The sequence below is a fragment of the Cuculus canorus genome, chromosome 2, assembly GCF_017976375.1.
Source record: "Cuculus canorus isolate bCucCan1 chromosome 2, bCucCan1.pri, whole genome shotgun sequence".
In the NCBI taxonomy this organism is placed as follows: Eukaryota; Metazoa; Chordata; class Aves; order Cuculiformes; family Cuculidae; genus Cuculus; species Cuculus canorus.
This window is the reverse complement of record NC_071402.1, coordinates 7,301,595-7,318,761: the sequence shown is the minus strand read 5'-3', so window position 1 is coordinate 7,318,761 and position 17,167 is coordinate 7,301,595. Positions and strand designations below refer to the sequence as shown.

The 17,167-nt window shown below is 39.2% G+C and overlaps 1 protein-coding gene across 7 annotated transcripts in view; it reads right to left on the bottom strand.

The window, feature by feature from the left end:
- FAM135B (family with sequence similarity 135 member B) overlaps positions 1-17,167 on the bottom strand; it is a 265,525-nt gene that overhangs the window by 23,638 nt on the left and 224,720 nt on the right. For all 7 annotated transcript variants that reach the window (XM_054059779.1, XM_054059780.1, XM_054059782.1 and 4 more), the window contains 5 exons: positions 12,774-12,927; positions 10,074-10,123; positions 6,029-6,184; positions 3,813-3,886; positions 673-827 (listed from right to left, as the gene is read on the bottom strand). In XM_054059779.1, coding sequence (XP_053915754.1) covers positions 673-827; positions 3,813-3,886; positions 6,029-6,184; positions 10,074-10,123; positions 12,774-12,927 — 589 coding nt within the window. The remainder of the gene's footprint in view (positions 1-672; positions 828-3,812; positions 3,887-6,028; positions 6,185-10,073; positions 10,124-12,773; positions 12,928-17,167) is intronic.

Genomic DNA, 17,167 nt, shown 5'->3' with positions numbered 1-17,167 from the left:
TTAAATATATACAATGAACATTATCAGAATTTAGGCAGTTGGATAACTCTAGAAGAGTGGAAAATATGGATCACAGGCCATATTTACTATAGTATGATCACCTAAGTATTAATACCTGTTGCTTTCCTCTAATCTTAATAGTTAAGTAAAAAGACATTGAACCAATGGCTTTGAAGATTAACTGTAAATCTGAAGCACTAAATTTTTTGTCATTAAATTCATATTTGGGCATTCAAGAGGGAAGTATTTTTTTTGGAAAGCAATACTGTGTCTCAGGAAGAATCTTGGGCTTTATGCTAAAATGGTGTGGTTTGGTATGAGTTTTCTTACCACTAGATGGCACACTGGAGATGAAATTCGCAGCACTCTTATTCCTTTAAATTTGTACTGTAACAAGATTTCCAAAAGATTTGTGTTCTTTCTAGATTTTGCCTCCAGCTCTTGTAACTAAACAGCTTACTTCGAAGATGAAAAATATCTAGCTACAGGAAATACTCTAGTTTGCTACTACGGAAAACAGAAGAGTTAAACCTATATTACATAGTGAATCTCACTCTGATCCAAGCCAGAGTCAGCCCACGGGATGTGAGATCCCTTACCTTGGGCTGGACAAGTGAACCTCCCTCAGCTCAAGCTGTCTCATGAAGCTCTACTTTGTGATGTTTCGCTCACCTTTGCAAGGCATATCCATGTACCTGTCTTCAAAGATAACTGGGAGCGTGTTCCAGTCCCCATCTATCTCGAGGCATTCTGCTGGAAGTGGGGGCATGCTGGTGAAGTACTCAGAATTACGAATTTCTGTAGAAATCTGTCCATGACTTTGGATCCTGGCAGGAAAATATAAAAGAAATTGAGTGTTTGAGTAGATACTATATCAGTACCGCAAGCCCGGCAGCAAATGTGAATGTGGAGGGAGGAGGTAGAGGTACTGGGCTTAAAAGGAGAGGAGGGAGTACTGCATGATGAGGGGGTACCCAGCACACCTAAGAGACTTCCCACGAGTTGATTTCTGTCTCTCAGTTAGAGATACGAACAACTTACACACCCCTTCACTGCAATACCTCTGTGGTTTTAAAAGTGTTTCAGCTGCCCCAGCCACAGGCTTCTCTAAGCTGCCATAACTCACAGCTGTCCTTCAAGGGGGCACTGTGGCTGGTCAAGACTGTATCCTTCAGCTGGTTTTCTGGTCAGGAAGAAAGATCTGCCACTGAGGCTCTGGCAAGTGTTTAAAAACCCAGATGCAGGAAGCAATAATCAAAAATTTGTTTGAACAGTATAAGAAGGAATGAGGCCAACAGGATACGTGGTAGGCCTTCTATCTCACTTGTACCAGTCCTCAGAGCACTGAGATATCTCACATAAATATACACCTGGAAGAGCTAATACATCAATTCAGCCACTTCCTCTTGGCACAACTAGAATAATTGTCTGTTTCCATCTTTTGGGTCATGTAAAATGCTATCTGGCTTTCATCAGTGAAAGTGACACTAAAGTGGCATATGAATTCAGCTATTATAACTACAGTAATCTTTTGTTCTGATGAGCTTTCCTATGTAAAGATTTTCCTTAAAAAACGGGAAAACATTAAATACAAAGTCTGTATGTTGACTCTGATGAATTATTCTGTTTAGCTAAAGGAATAAAGAGGAGAGCAAGAAGCTTTTCATAGATTGTCAGCTGAAAGCCATTCTTTACAGATCTCATAGGGCAGCACAATGGCAATAATTCAGATTATCATTGGCAAAAGGCAAGTAAACATCATATGAGTTGAGTGGAAAAAACACAATTTGCACATTATGAAGTAAAACTCAAGCAGCAGGTTTGTAATTCGAAACAGTATAGATGAATCTTAGGTCCAGATACAAATAATTTGTTCAGAGCAGCCTATCAGCTTCAACTTCAGAACAAAGTTGTTACTCACATGGTCTTACATGTAGGCCAGTTACTATTTCCTCAGAGATAAACAAGCCATTGGCTGCTAAAACATGATTCAGATAGGAGTCACAAAGAGTTAAATGTTCATTCTTGCCTGCAATAACACCTGGGTGCTTTTGATAAAATTCTCACCAGCGTATTAATTAACAGCATCAGCATTTTACTGCAAACCACATGTAAAAACAATAAATTAAACTTATTTCACAACCAGTCTCTGGCACAGAAGAGAAATCATTGATACTGAAAGGTGTGAAAAAATACTTTTGCTGTAAAATGCTGGGAGAATATGTCACCTGTCAGAGCCTCCCACCTTGTGTGATACTTAAAATGGTGTGTCCTTTTCTGTCTAAAGTCAGATGCTGCCACATTTACAAAGTGCATGGCCTCACAAAACTCACAACAGCAGTATGGGAGGTAAAAGAAGCTTTTGTCAGGTAAAAAGGTAGAAAGAAATTGTGGGAAAACACTTTTACAGTTTAAGGTGTTTGCACAGCACCTGGCACACTGAGTGCTTATCTCATGTGGAGCCTTTGTGAAACCATTTAATACTCCCTACTGCTACTCTTGAGATTAATGACACTCTGGCAGCCAAGACTCTGCTTTTCTGACTGCATCATCTAGTACAATCAAAAATAAAACATGACTTGGCCAGTACAGACCAAATTTACTACACAGACCAACTTTTAAAGTCCTTAAATTTTTACTTTTTTTTTACTCTCCTTGATAATCTCTGAGGAAAATCTGTGTTTATCTGTAGGAAATGTGCTAGTTCTGTGCCTGCCTGGAGAAATAAAAGCACTTCATGCAATTAGGCTTCCTACTGTGCAGGGTTATGTTTGCTTGAACGAAGCCATGACTTCATCCCAGGAACTTGACATAGGGTTTTCCTTATAAATAGCTCACTTAAAACCTGACATGGAAGGAGTAAGTGAACACAGCTGCACTCATGCAGCTGCTCTGATTTGGAAGAACAAGGTAGCCTTTCAAAAATCACCCACTAATGAAATCACAGTCAACACTATGAAGTTTGTTTGGCTACAAGCAAGACGTATCAAACAAAATGAGACACTTAACATGCCAGCATTTCAGAGCATATTTTTATCAATGCAACTCACTGGAACATTTTTTTTTTTCCAGGTAGTTTTGCACTGTTGGCTTTCAATCTATTAATTATCAGCCCCTAAGCTCACATCACTTTCATGGTTCCTCCCACTAATGTGGTTATATTCCCCATTCCTGTCCTCCACTGTTGCATCTACTGAACATTTACAACTTTGCATTGGCTGTTTAATACTTCTGCCTGCAGCTAAAGTTCCTTTCTGCTATAGAAAGTAGGGCTGGACTAAACACCAAAAGAAATCCATTACTGCCTACCCCAAAAATGTATGTTAGGCATGGTAAAGGGCAGGTTTTTTTAGTGTTGGGCTTTTCTTGCTTGTTAGAAGGTTTTTTGTTTTTTTTTCCGTTAGAAGTGCCAGTACTGGATCTGGTAAAGTGGGTTTAGAAAGTTAATTAAAGAAAGGCATGAAAACTATTTCTGCCTGCCCTGAGAATGGTAGTGTTGGTAGAGATATGCTCCTAAGAGGAACAAACCCAGCTGCAACTCAGAAGAGAGGAGGGGAGAGAGAGTCTCCAGCACCATATCCCTAGAATATAAGAATCTTGGAATTAATAATCTCTTGAGCCTGATTGGAGTCACTTACTTTCAACACTGATTTCATATGGTTTTCCATATTTTCATATTTTCCATAATTTCATATTTTTTTCCTTATGGTTCTCCATATTCAACACAAAACCACCTCAGTCTTAATTTCACAATGTTTTAAACTACATTTTCCATCATTGCAGTGAAAGAGGAAGGTTAGTGGGTTACTTACAGGCCTTCCTGGAACGTAAGCGCATCTACTTTCTGGTGCTCAGTGTAGAAGAAGGCTTCTGAGAATCTCCTCACCTAAGGGGGAAACATGCAGCTTAACCGTAAGATCTGAAAGGTCCCAAGTACAATCAAGCTAATAAAGCAGCAGTGACTGGCAGGACCAGATTCCTTAGCATGATCCTTCAGATTTGCACCACTATGATGAAAGAAAGAAACAAAGAATCCAATTCTGCTTTACTTTCCCGGTCCAGCACAAAGCATCTGATGTTGTTGCATACTTTGCCGGGAAGTAAGAAGTGTCCCTCGACAGTAAATCCAGATTTCCTTATGTGCATCTTTTGACTACTTTCCTAAAAGCTGTCAAATTTTCCATTTCTCTCTGTAATCATAAAATAGGAAAGATTTCTTCTTTCCCACCATACAAATCATGTAGCAGCAGTGGATTGTGTTACTAGACTTGAATAACTCATAAATGAACAAGTTTCCTATGGCAACATCCACAGTGACTCCCAAGACAGTGAAGGAAGTCTTATATATCAGCCCAGAGGAAACTAAGCCCTAGCATGGTAGAAACACATCTGCCTATGTCGTGATACTTCCAGATGAGAGCTCTTCAAATCTCTTCATGGGCATTAGATATGTTCAGTGTTGGATAATCAATTACAAGAGCCACAGATCTGAAGTGGCTGGCAGAGCACAGAGTGTGAAATAAGCTATAAAAAATTCAGTGCTGCTGTCTGCCTTGGAATAAGCTTTGAGTTTCAATGAATCAAGCATAATATGCAATCAAATGTACTAAGCTGTTAAACTGGAGCCCATACATTACTAATAATATTTGTAAAAGTGACTTCTGTTACAGTGTCAGAAAATGGGAGCAAAAATCGTACGTCATAGCATCTTGGCATCTCCCTAAATCCCAGCTGTGCTTTAACAAATGGCCTTTCTAAAAAAAAGGACTACAATCCTTTCAAAACCACTGCATCTTAATAATATGACTTTTCAAACTGTTTTCCAGAGCTTGGGAAGATATCATTACACATTGTTTATATGGGAGGAACTGAAGCACACTAAAAGCATGTAATTTGCCAAAGATCAAGCAGGAAGTCAATATCAGTTGAGGCTGGAATCAGCCATGGGCTGGGATTCACCTTGTTGGAGGTGAGAGCATACAGAGTTAATTCCTTTGGCTCAAAGCCACACAGGTCCTCTCAGAGTCAAAGGAGATCTAGTTGAAATAACCAGGGGAGTCTGAACATCCGTCATTCAGTCACCTCTTCCTGAATTTTATGCCTTTTTTTTTGCAAGCACAACTGTGCTCTTAGGGATAGCAACTGGAGAGTCATTCTGGTTACATAGGACCTCCACTGACTTTGACAGGAACCAGAACACAACATGAGATATCAATACCTATTCTGTAGACACCTACAGCTAAACAAGATGGTTCCTTTTCTCTAATGATTAGATCATACTGTGAGTTCAGTTCAGGGGATGTGCTGAACTAGTGTCCGGACAATAACTAAAAATGTCCTAATAGAAGACACAACACTTGCTGAACTGATCAGATAAGCGGATCTGACAAAGTTAGCTCAATAGACAAGTACCTTTCTGTCTAGTTTATTAGCAAGTACAGGAAGCAATTTCCATATAAGCAATACTAATATTTTTTTTTCTGTGCACCTCACTTGGAGAAAGGCAAGAACTAGCCATAGAAATAAATAAGACACAGTGAAGTGAAGTGAAGTGAAGTGAAGTGAAGTGAAGTGAAGTGAAGTGAAGTGAAGTGAAGTGAAGTGAAGTGAAGTGAAATGAAGTGAACAAACCTATATTCCTTATTGTAGTTTTGTGAAACAAGTTGAGATAAAATAATTGTCAGTTTGATGCTTGTGCTTTTTAAAACAGATGTTTATGGTTTATGGATATCTAGCAAGTACAGGCCATACCTGTGTTTTCCCACCCACTTCCTGTTCAATCCTGAGTTTTGGTGTTCAAAATGCACAGGATCCTGGATCCCATAAAAGAAATATCATTCATTCCAGAAACTGAATATTAATTTCAAATGCTGGGCTTTGCCTCTTCTTCACCTCTTGTCCTGCTCACCTCATCTCAAGTAAATACTCATATAAGCAGAATAGTATTGAAAATACACATTTAGATGAATCATTAGTATCTATCAGGCAGTTACCATTGCTGAATTTGCTTTTAACTTCTTAACATTACCCTTAGCATGTGGTGTTCCTGAGCTAGATAAGCAGTGACTTCTGGATGGAGTGTTACCACCTCCAGGAACTGGGTCCACAGGGCCAGGAGGTGGGAGCAAAGCCAGGTGAGGTCCTTGCTTATCTGTTCTGCTGTCTTCTCTGGATTGCTCAGCAGCTGAAAGAGAGAAGGGACATTCTGAGATCAAGACAGTGTCATGAAAGTAAATCAGTGTGTATGTTAGTTCTTTTCGGAACAACAACAACAAATTCTTCTTGGTTTAGAATTATTATTAAAACTACTGTTTTCAGTTATTATACCTCAGCTATGCAGCTGGAAAGAAAGACGTGGGAAAAGCTCCAATTTTCCTAGGCACTTTACTACAGATGCAGTAATTGGGGGAAAAAAAATATAAAAATAAAACGAGGTTTCAAATTATCCACCAGATGGTGCTGGATGCTCTGAAATAAGCTGGCCATCTCCTTTCTGGTAACGAACGAATGTCATGTTATAATACCAGATGGGTTATTTGGGGTGGGGGTGAGGGAGTGTGGAGTGTGGAGAAACAAACAACAAACCCCAAACTGAAACACTGGGTCCTCAACACGGATGATGGAAAGAGGCATCCCAGTGTCTGCTGTTGCTTCTCTCCCACATTAGACGTGCCTGAGGCCCTCTGTACCCTCAAGCTTTAGGCTGCAAATCTGTGCTAAAGCTCTGCATTCCAGAAAGTGCACTTCATCAGCAAAGTGTCTGCATGTCAATCTCCCTCGTTTCACAGTTTCTTTAACAAGAGATACGCATTGTGTTTTACTGCCATGTTTTGGCACAAAAAGTACAGGGCTAAGCCTTTATTTCTTCATAGCATCATAGTATCATAGAATCACAGATGGTTTGGGTTGGAAGGGACCTTAAAGATCATCTAGTTTCAATCCCCTTTACATGGGCATGGACACCTCCTAAGGTTCCAGCTTTCGTCTATGAAACTGCTAAAACCATCAGAAAAACTGCAGAGGTTTTAACAGTGTACTGGTTTAGCCTCAGTCAGCAACTAAGCACCACACAGTCCCTTGTTCACTCCTCCCTCCAGTGGGATGGGGACAAGAATCAGAAAAAGGTGCAATTTGTGGGTTGAGATAAAGATGTTTAATAGGATGACAAAGGAAGAGGAAATAATGATAATAAAAATTATGTATTACACAAGACGAGTGATGGACAGTGCCATTGCTCATCACGCACTGAGCGATGCTCAGCCCATCCCCAAGCAGTGATTGTAGTGCTAGGGCCGATTTCCATCAGTTTATATACTGAGCATGGTATCATATGGTATGTAATATCCCTTCAGCCAGTTTGGGTCAGCTGTCCTGGCTACGCTTCCTCCCATCATCTTGAGCACCTCCTTGTTATCAGAGCATGGGAAGCTGGCAAGCTCTTGTCTTAGTAGAAGGACTAATTAGTAACAGCTAAAATATCAGTTTACTATCAACATTATTGTCATATTAAATCTAAGACATGGCACTATACCAGCTACTAGCAAAAATATTAGCTCTACCCCAACCAAAACCAGGACACAGAGGAATTGCCTATCAGCTCTTGGCTTGATCTTTTTTTGGTGAGGACTGCAGTCCAGCTGAAAGCTTGCTTATTTTTCACATTCTATTATGCAAGTAGTTCCCAGATTGGTGACACTGCAAAATAAGCCATGATTAAAAGCAAATTGTCATCACAAGAGAGAAAGATAACTAGAGGAGATGCATGTGTAGATAGCACAGACATTGTCACTGAGTTTACATTGTTGGATGCTATTCTGTTTTTAACGACTTTTTCAAAATACCAGAAGTTCTAGCACACATTCTGGTACTGGAGACATCAGAGAGATGCTGGTAGACAGAGGATTCTGCCCAAACATTTCTCTTCGAAAAGCCAGAGCTCTACTTTATTTATCGAACTCAATTTTTTATGCTGCATGTCAATCTTTTTTCTTTTTATTTAGTCAGTAAGCTGCCTATTACATCATAAACTGAAAGCACAATCTTCAAAGAAGATGCATTATTAATGCAAGCCATACTAGGAATAGGAAGGAAGGAAGGAAGGAAGGAAGGAAGGAAGGAAGGAAGGAAGGAAGGAAGGAAGGAAGGAAGGAAGGAAGGAAGGAAAAAACTATGCCCTCTTCTAATTGTGAGAGTGTTACTGCACTGCCATATGCAGGACAAGACCCTAGCAACACTAAAAAAGCAGGTCAAAATCCAGAGACTCCATTGCAAATCCCAGCAATTAAAATGATCGCCAAATGTGATTCTGTCTACTCCATCCACATATCTGTTGCTGGGCTGTTCCCTGTGACTGCACCTTTCAAGCCCCTCTCAGGGCAGTCTGGCTTTAACAATACTGTCAAGCAAAACAAATCAAGAGGGTGTTTTGAGGAGTTATTTTTGCTTCTCTGCATACAAATCACACAATTAAAAATATTTCCTTTCCTCTTTCTCCTGCGCTGGAGTATCTGACGTATTCTTGGGTTGAATGCAAAGCTAGGGCAAGTTAAACAAACTTTTATTTCTTTTGTTTGTATTTAATTTTAAAAATGGATGTGGCTCTGGTTACACAGAGACTAAGCCCACAGGCTTGTCTATGTATGGTTTTAATAACATTTTCTTCCTTTATAAATGACTGGACTCTGTATATTCTGCCAAAAAGAAATGGTTTCAGTTCACATACTGCTGGAGGCAAAACACTGGGAGAGCATTGCCAATAGTAATCTGTACACCATACAGGGTACATACTACTACAGTTGTTACACTGCAGTGATGTTCAATACTGCACGTATGTCCCATCAATATTTTACAAGATATTAGCATTCATATCTTGGGAGTATCTGCCAATTCACTGCCTTTATCATTAAATTATTCATAGATAGATAGAAAGCTATCATCCCAGGATGTGAAGGCAAAAGTTTTTCATGGTTTACAGGAAAACCAGTGGTTTTACAACACTTTAGAGAACCAGCTGTTCTAGCCATTTGTCTCTATGCTGTTCCCAACAGCTTTTAATAAGTTAATAAGTTTTTTGGGGAGAGCAAAGATTGGACAGGAATTAGAAAATCCATAGAAATTAAGGCTGACATTTTCTGATATATGCCAAGTCAATTTGGACTTTCCCAGACTCATAGAAAATAAATCCGAAGGAGATTCTAGATTCTGTTCTCTGGATTCCCATATCTTTACAATTTCTAAACCTAGTAGAACTGAGCCCAGAAACTTATGTTTCTCTAAATCAAATATATATGAAATTAAATTACTTGCAAAGTAGCCAAGTCATGATTTAAAATTAAGAGTTTTGCCATTTCAAATATTTTGCACCCAGGGTTGACAAATTGATACCCAGGGTCCACCATTTGTAACTGGACAGAGAATGTAACTCCAGTTTTATTTGGCTTCAGCTTTTCTCCATTAATTGTTATTTTGTCATTTTTCCCTATGTTGTCCCTCCTGCTAATAAACTGACCATATCAAATCCATTAAATCTCTGATTATAAAGCATTTTCCCTGGTGATCAACTGATGCTTGCATTTCTTCCTGACACCCTTGATGACTTGTCTGTGTCTCACTTGAAATAAATACGTCAGAAGCAAGTTCAATAGAGTAGTTCAGTTGCTTGTGTACCAAAATCATGGTCTTCCTCTCATGAGCCTCCCTACATATTTAGGCATTTTTATTTGGAAAGATGTGGTTGTGCAACCTGCCAAAGTATCTTTTCTCCTGTCAACACAAAAGCTGTAGTTGCAACCTACCCTGAAATCATTTTTTTCTGCATACTCTGGTACTCAGGGCTAGGTTCAGTGAAAGAAGTTAAAGCAATCCAGTTGGTGACTTGTTAAAAGTGATGGAAACTTCTTGCAAGTGACTAATCAAAATTATGTGAAATTGTTGGTGGGAGAAAAACATTCAATAAACTTTCTGCTGGCACTACATTCTCTTTCTCCACTCCCTGATACACTACTGGGCTGTCTCAATGCACTTAAATAATGGACTTGAAAAAATACACGAACTCATTCTATTGAAGAAAATACCTGCAGTTCCGTAAAAAGCTGAGATAATGTCTCTTCCACAGATAGCTCCTCTACAGAAAAAACACAAAAGAAAAAAAAAGGGATCAGGTTTGAGAACAATAAGCTTGAAATTTTAATGACCTTCTATTTAATCATGAGAGAAATAAGTCATTTGATGTTCTTCCCTGACAAGATTCTGTTGTTTCTCTACAACACACCTTGTGCTGGTGTAGGTACAACTTCTGCTCGTGTAACCTGGACCACCAAATCTGTAGAAGTTCTGGAATATTGTCAGGACAAAGGCAACAGAATATCACTTTTCATTGTCTAGCCTTTCTTCTACTAGCAGTTTGTTTATTAGTCTTCAGTATTTATGGCCAATTCCATAACTGAATGCAATGTCTCACCATTGCAAAGTTTGAGCAAATGATGTGCAATAAATTATTCTCCCAATTGTGCTACACAGGACTGTGTAAATGATACCAGACAGCTGACTGGTAAAACACTGAGCGTTTCTTTACTGCCCTGTGGAGTGTGAAGTACCTCTCCACTTCTACAGCAGGCAACGGTGCTTTCATGTAGTCCTCAGAGAATCCAGCACAGGGACTTTCTGCTTTAAATGCACCACGGACTACAAAGCAAAGGAGGACATAAATCAACTCTCCAACTTTGGCAGCTTGATTTTGTAATCCAAAACTTTCTAATAGCATCCATAAAGAAAAAAGGCAGAACAAGTACCAGGCCAATCCACTCCCCAGTCCCCAAATGACTCTTCCTACATAGTACTAAGGAATGGGAAAGGGCAGACTGAAATAGGTAGCACCTTGAAAAGACCCCTCTTCAGCTGGTAAAATTTCAGAAACAATCATTCCCACTTCTACTGTCTAAACTAGGCTATCTTTTTTATTTTTTTTCATACTACTCAGAAGCTAGAAAAACAAATTTTAAAAGTCTGCGGAGATTTATGGTCTAGTATTTATCTTAACTATCTTTAGAAACCTATGACGAGATTAGTCTGACCAATATAGATGTTTACAACTGAATGAGTCATTTATATTCTCCCCCCTGATCACTGGAGAAAAATGAACAAGTACAAGGTGCAGTTCATACTATCCCAAGATAGAAAGCAATTCTTGACAGATAACAAATTTTATTGTCCTAAATGAGTCTGTTTCTCCTGAACGATTGTAAAGATACAGATATAGCAATTTGCTTCATATTCATCATACTGGGTGAATTTTACACCCCATAATTTTGCTGACTTTTGCAACAAGTGTCAGATTAGCCTTAAAAACAAGTCATCTGTAGATTTTCAGACTGTGAATAAAATGATGCAAATAACACTCTGCTCAAGAGGCTAAAAAGGGTATTTGCATTTATCAAATTTGCATATGCTATGACAAGTACATCTGCAAATTAAGTGCCTGCTTCAGTACCAGTTTTCATTTGAAAACCAAGTTAATTTTATTTAAAAAGCCAATATGGACTCCAGGGTAGTTCTCGAGTTGTGGTTAACAAATCATACATAACTCTGCCATTTCCCAACCTGTAAGCCTGTCCAGGTGAGTCACAAATCACCTATTACATGTATCTGATAACCAATATGCCTGAAGCATGAGTTTTGTTGCATGTTGAGTTCTATCTCAGAGCTCATAAGTTGCAAATAAAAAAGCTGTATTGGTTTTTTTTCTCATTGCTGGATTGAATAACACAGTATATGCTCTTCCCACCCTAGGAGTTTTAGCCTGTCTTGAAAGGAAGTACATATTGGGAAACAAGACATGAAGTAGGAAAGCTATCAAGCCTGTAAATCTGTAAAGCATAATACATTACGTTGACAGTTCTTGTATATAAGCACTATAGAGTGAAACTGGAAAATGTTTTTTCCTCCCTTTTCAAATCGACTGGCCAATGTAATTGATTCTCCTAATATAATTATTTCTGCAATACAACAAACTTTGGTGACTTCAAAACCTGAATACAGAAACACAAAGACATAAAACACAGGTCTGAAATCATGGGCTGTATTCCTTGAATTCAAAGAAACAAGTAGGAGAGCAGAAATTAGTCAGGGATGTCTTATTTTCGTGGGAGCTCATGCTGTGTTTGTAAAGATGACTAAATACAAATTACAGAGCTCCACAAATACAGCTAGTCAGCACTTGCACATTGAATCTAACAGCCAAAAAAAAATCTTCTGCCAAAACCAGAAAATCTATTAAACAATTGAATTAGGAAGAAAAGCAGAAAAAGACCAAGTTGTAATTTTGAAAGTGGCTGGGAAGAAGTGCATTGCAAATTTTAAGTGAAGAAGTATGTATCAAAAACACTCATATCCCCTTTCAGACTTTTCAGTTCTTAAAAATAATTTTGCTCAAGAGAAAAAATATATGCTAGAGTCTTCTCCGGATTTCAAGTCAATTCAGAGCTAGAAGTTCAAGTCCTCAAAAAGCAACTAAGGTAAAAAATCAAGTATTTTGATATATCTAATGAAACATTTTACCCCTCTACACATCAGGCCACCTCCAGTTTCTACAAAACAATTTACATAAGCTGAGAATGTTGTCATCCTTAACAGTGTGCCAAAATAAGCACTAATCAGAAAACAGGGACAAAAATCCTCTAAAATCTCTGAACTGCCTAAGAATTTTGATACTAAAATGTGTATTGAAAATGCAGGACTGTAAAATATTGAGGAATTTTAAATGTCTCTTCACTTACCCAATTTCAGCTGTGGTAAATCAGGAATCTCCTTCATTATTAGGGTGTAGTACATATGCAGTCCTTTTTGAGCATTGAGGAGCAGAAGACAGAGGTCCTTATGCCATTTGTATGCATGCTGCATGCAGTTTTCAGATGGGACATAAAAGCTGCCCTGTGTAACAAAAGTATCGGGAAAATAAAGTACAGAGATAAAAATTTACAGCCTCCATTTGTCCTACAGGTTTCCACAAAAATCCTGTTGTGGGCAGCCTTTCATTTCTAACGACCAGCTGGCAACTGAGAGAGATTTTATCCATCTTTACCTCCTACTGCCCTTAGGAGCTAGATATGTAAACATAATACTATGTCATAGAATCATAAATTGGTCTGGTTGGAAGGGACCTTAAGGATGACCAAGTTCCAACTGCCTTGCTATAGGCAGGGACACCTTCCACTGGATCAGGCTGCTCAAAGTCCCATCCAACCTGGCCTTGAACACCTCCAGGGAATGGCATCCACAGCTTCTCTGGACAAAGTGTTTCAGTGTCTCATCACCCTCACAGTAAAAAATATCTTTCCAATATCTAATCTAAATCATATCACTGCACTCCTTGATAATGAACACCTCACCAACTTTCCCTTTTAGTACTGGAAGGCCACTATAGGTCTCCCGAAAGCCTTCTCTTCTCTAGGCTAAACAACCCCAATTGTCTCAGCTTATCTTCATAGAGGATTTGCTCCAGCCCTCTGATCATCTTCATGGCCCTCCTCTGGACTCACTCTAGCAGATCCATGTCCGTCCTGTGCTGAGGACTCCAGAACTGAATGCAGTTCTCCAGGTGAAAGTACATGTGCATTTACACTTCCATGCTACCTGTACATTTTGCCTAAACCATACCAAAACTATTTAAGTCCCAGCAACAGTGTCACACACAAAGTTCAAGGCACAAAGACCTTCACTCCCAACAGCTCAACAGAGAAGTCAGTCTCTGTTCATCACATTTGTCCCACTGTGGAGCCAATATGTCCCTGTAATGTAAGTAGTGCTAGGCAAAACATATCCTTTCTGCTGCAGGAGGAGGAGTGGAAAAGACAATAAAATATATTCATTTTCCTTTTCCCTTATACCCTTTTATCCCCTTCTGCAAAGGTTGCAGCTTTAAGATCTCCTTTCTCTTCCCATCCCAGCTCTCTGAGAGGAATATCTATGTCAAATAAAAGTGCTGTTCTTTGTGAATACCATTGCATGGGAGAAAAATTGCACAATTGTAATTCAAGGCAGTGTCAAACGGGCACAGTCCAGGCCATGCCATGCATGACTAAGAGGCCATAGCATGAAGATAATACAATTTTAGGAAATTGTATTAAATGGCAACTGACTTAGAACCCCGGATTTTTTAAAGGGAGCATCCATCCTAATTTGAAAAATCATATTGTCAAGGTAGAAAGTGAGTGTGATATAAAAAAGATGTCATGCCTCAAATCTCTGGGCCTTCAGTGACTTAAAGACATTACTGCTCTCACAGGACTCTCTCTTCTGAAAGTTTTCACACACATACAAGATGCAGAACAGGACATAAAAGTGATTATTAAACGTACCTCAGGGACAATTTAAGCTAATGTGAACCAAGGCCTGTGCACCGTCATCTGCAGGGACCCCAACAGGGCAGGTATCTGTCAGATGATGACATTATAAATTGCTGCAGCTAAATCAATTTATCTATCACTGTTCAGTAGGCTGAGAAATGTCAGAAGATGTTTTCCTTTGGGATGACCTGAAGATTGCAAGCCTTCCACATTAGCTATTTTAATTGCATAGTATTCCATGCACTTATTTATGTGGTCCTCTATTTCCAATGCAATAGCCTGAAACAGGGATTCAGACTACAATACTAACAAATCAAGTCCAGTAACAAATATGGTACATGCTATTCTAAGAAAAAACACTGCCATAAAACTAGTAGTCAGAAAAAAAAGTGGCTATGACCCATTGAACAGCTACAATGTGCTCAGCATTCTGGGTTTCTGAAGTTAGCAGGACAGCTATAGGTTTACTTCTAGTAAAGACAAAAATCCTGTTAAAAGAATACTTAAACTGAAGCTGATATGATAGCTGCCCTGGTTTTGTAATATCCTTAGTAAAAGTATATGTTCCTTTCCTTTGTAAATATTGTCATGACCTTTTAAGGCAATTCCTTTGGTCTACTGTTATTTTAATCTCATTAGTTTGAAGGTAGACAGATTTTGCTATTTTGTTAAACTCATCTGCACTGATTTCCTTTTCTGAGACCCTCTCTGTAGTAGTAGACTGTATCTCTGGCTTTTGCTCTTTTCTACTTCCGAAAGTACTAGAAGCAAATGAATACCTGACAATCTTCACTTCAATACTTAACCACCTAAAGGTACTCTAACAACAAAAATGGATGACAACACTAAAGCTAATACTACTGGCACCAGAGAAAAGTATGACTTCCATTATGAAATATCATCGGAGGCAAATTAGATCAAGAAAGCCAAGACATGATGTAAAAACAGGCAATTGGAAAAACATTGCAAACAACTGCAGCTAATGTTGATAACTGGAGACTCTGCAAGGATTTGCTTTAAGAATTGTTGGGTTTTTTCCTGTGATATTTGAAAAAAACATTAGCTATATTGATCCCAGATGAAAGACAAAATAAAGTTGTCTCATCAACTTCCAAATAAAATTATATTCCAGTACCTATCTGATGAACTCAACAATGAGAGTCCTTTTTAAGTTGTGCAAGTTAGCAGTAGAAAGGTAGGCATATTACCAAAACCTACAACTAGCAACCTCAAGAGAAGGAAAAGTTTTAACAACTTTGAAGACTGAACTAGTTCTGTGTCTGCTAGGATTGAAAAGCTGGAGACAGGGAGGTTGATAAGATTGTTCTTTGTCTAATCTCCTGTAGGAAATGCTCTTTTGTTCAGCTCCCCAAACTAGAAATAAGGCATCAAACTGAATGTATTATACTGAAAATAGAATCAAAGAATCAGTCAGGTTGGAAAAGACAATATTATGGAGTCTTACAGTAAATATTACTGCCAAGTCCACCACTAAATCATGTCCCTAAACACCACATCTACACATCTTTTAAATACCTCCAGGGATGGTGACTTAGCTACTTCCCTGGGCAGCCTGCTAAAATGTTTGACAATACTCTTGGTGAAGAAATTTGTTCTAATATCCAATCTAAGCCTTCCCTTGCACAGTTTGTAGCCACTTCCTCATCCAATCACTTGCTATATGGCATAAGACAGCAACACCACCTCCCTACAGCCTCCTTTCAGGTAGCTGTGGAGAGCAGACTCCTTCTCTCCAGGCTAAACAACTCTGGTTTCCTCAACCACTTAGCCTTGGCAACACTTCCAATCCAGATGAACCATTCTCCTCATCATTGTTTGTTTCCATTTGCAGAAACTCATGCTTCTTATGCAAGGGCACTTGGGAAATGGGGGGAGTCACAGAGGAGATGGAACTGCTGCTCTGGGCAAGAGCTTGTCGACATTGTTCCCTGTCTCTTAAGTCATTGTGTTCTGCTGGGTAGACACAGGGTAGGGAATCCTCCATGTGACAGGTCTCTCCCAGGGATGGTAAGGTGCAGTTCCAGTAGTCTGTCTCCCTGTCAGACTCCCTAATACTCCACAATCAACTCACCTCTTCCCAGAGCTTTGCCAATGTGTGCTCACTACTGCCACCCAGTACTGGCACAAGAGCAGGACACACTCTCCAGTCTGACACCTGGGTAGCAGCATGTTCCCATTGGAGGTGTGTCTGGAAAGTTGAATCAATCACGGCAGGTGTGGAGTTTAGAGAGAACATAGCCTTCTGTTTGGTACATGACTTTGCTCACTGGATGAGCTGGCAGAGTTACAACATCCTTCCTGTGCATCCTTCTGCACACACTTGAGCTACTTGCCTCAGGACAAGTCTCGTCAAACACCGTTGCATGATCTGGGGGCTCCTGGTGGGTCTCTCCACTCCCCTTGTTCAGAAAACCTCCTGGCGCTTGACTGCTCCACTGCCAATCACGTTGGCATCAGAGCTGCTCATGATGTCATCAATGACAGTGCAAACGTGAAATACTTAATAATTCCTTGCTTCTCAGTGGTGAAACAGAGAAACTAGTTTTCCTAAGTGTCAAGTGAACCTGACACGTTATATCAAGAAGTATATATAACTTATGGTATGTTTGCAAGGTATCATGAAGAATCATGTACATATTGCCTTAATTTTTCCATTTCTCAATTTACCGAGGAGACGTAATATAAAGAAAAACCTACTCAAGTGTCAGACAAAAATAAATTCCTAGTGGTTTGGAAATGTAAAGATTTCAGTTCAAGTTGATCATGTTTCACAAAGCTAGATACCAAGGGCGAACCATCACTGT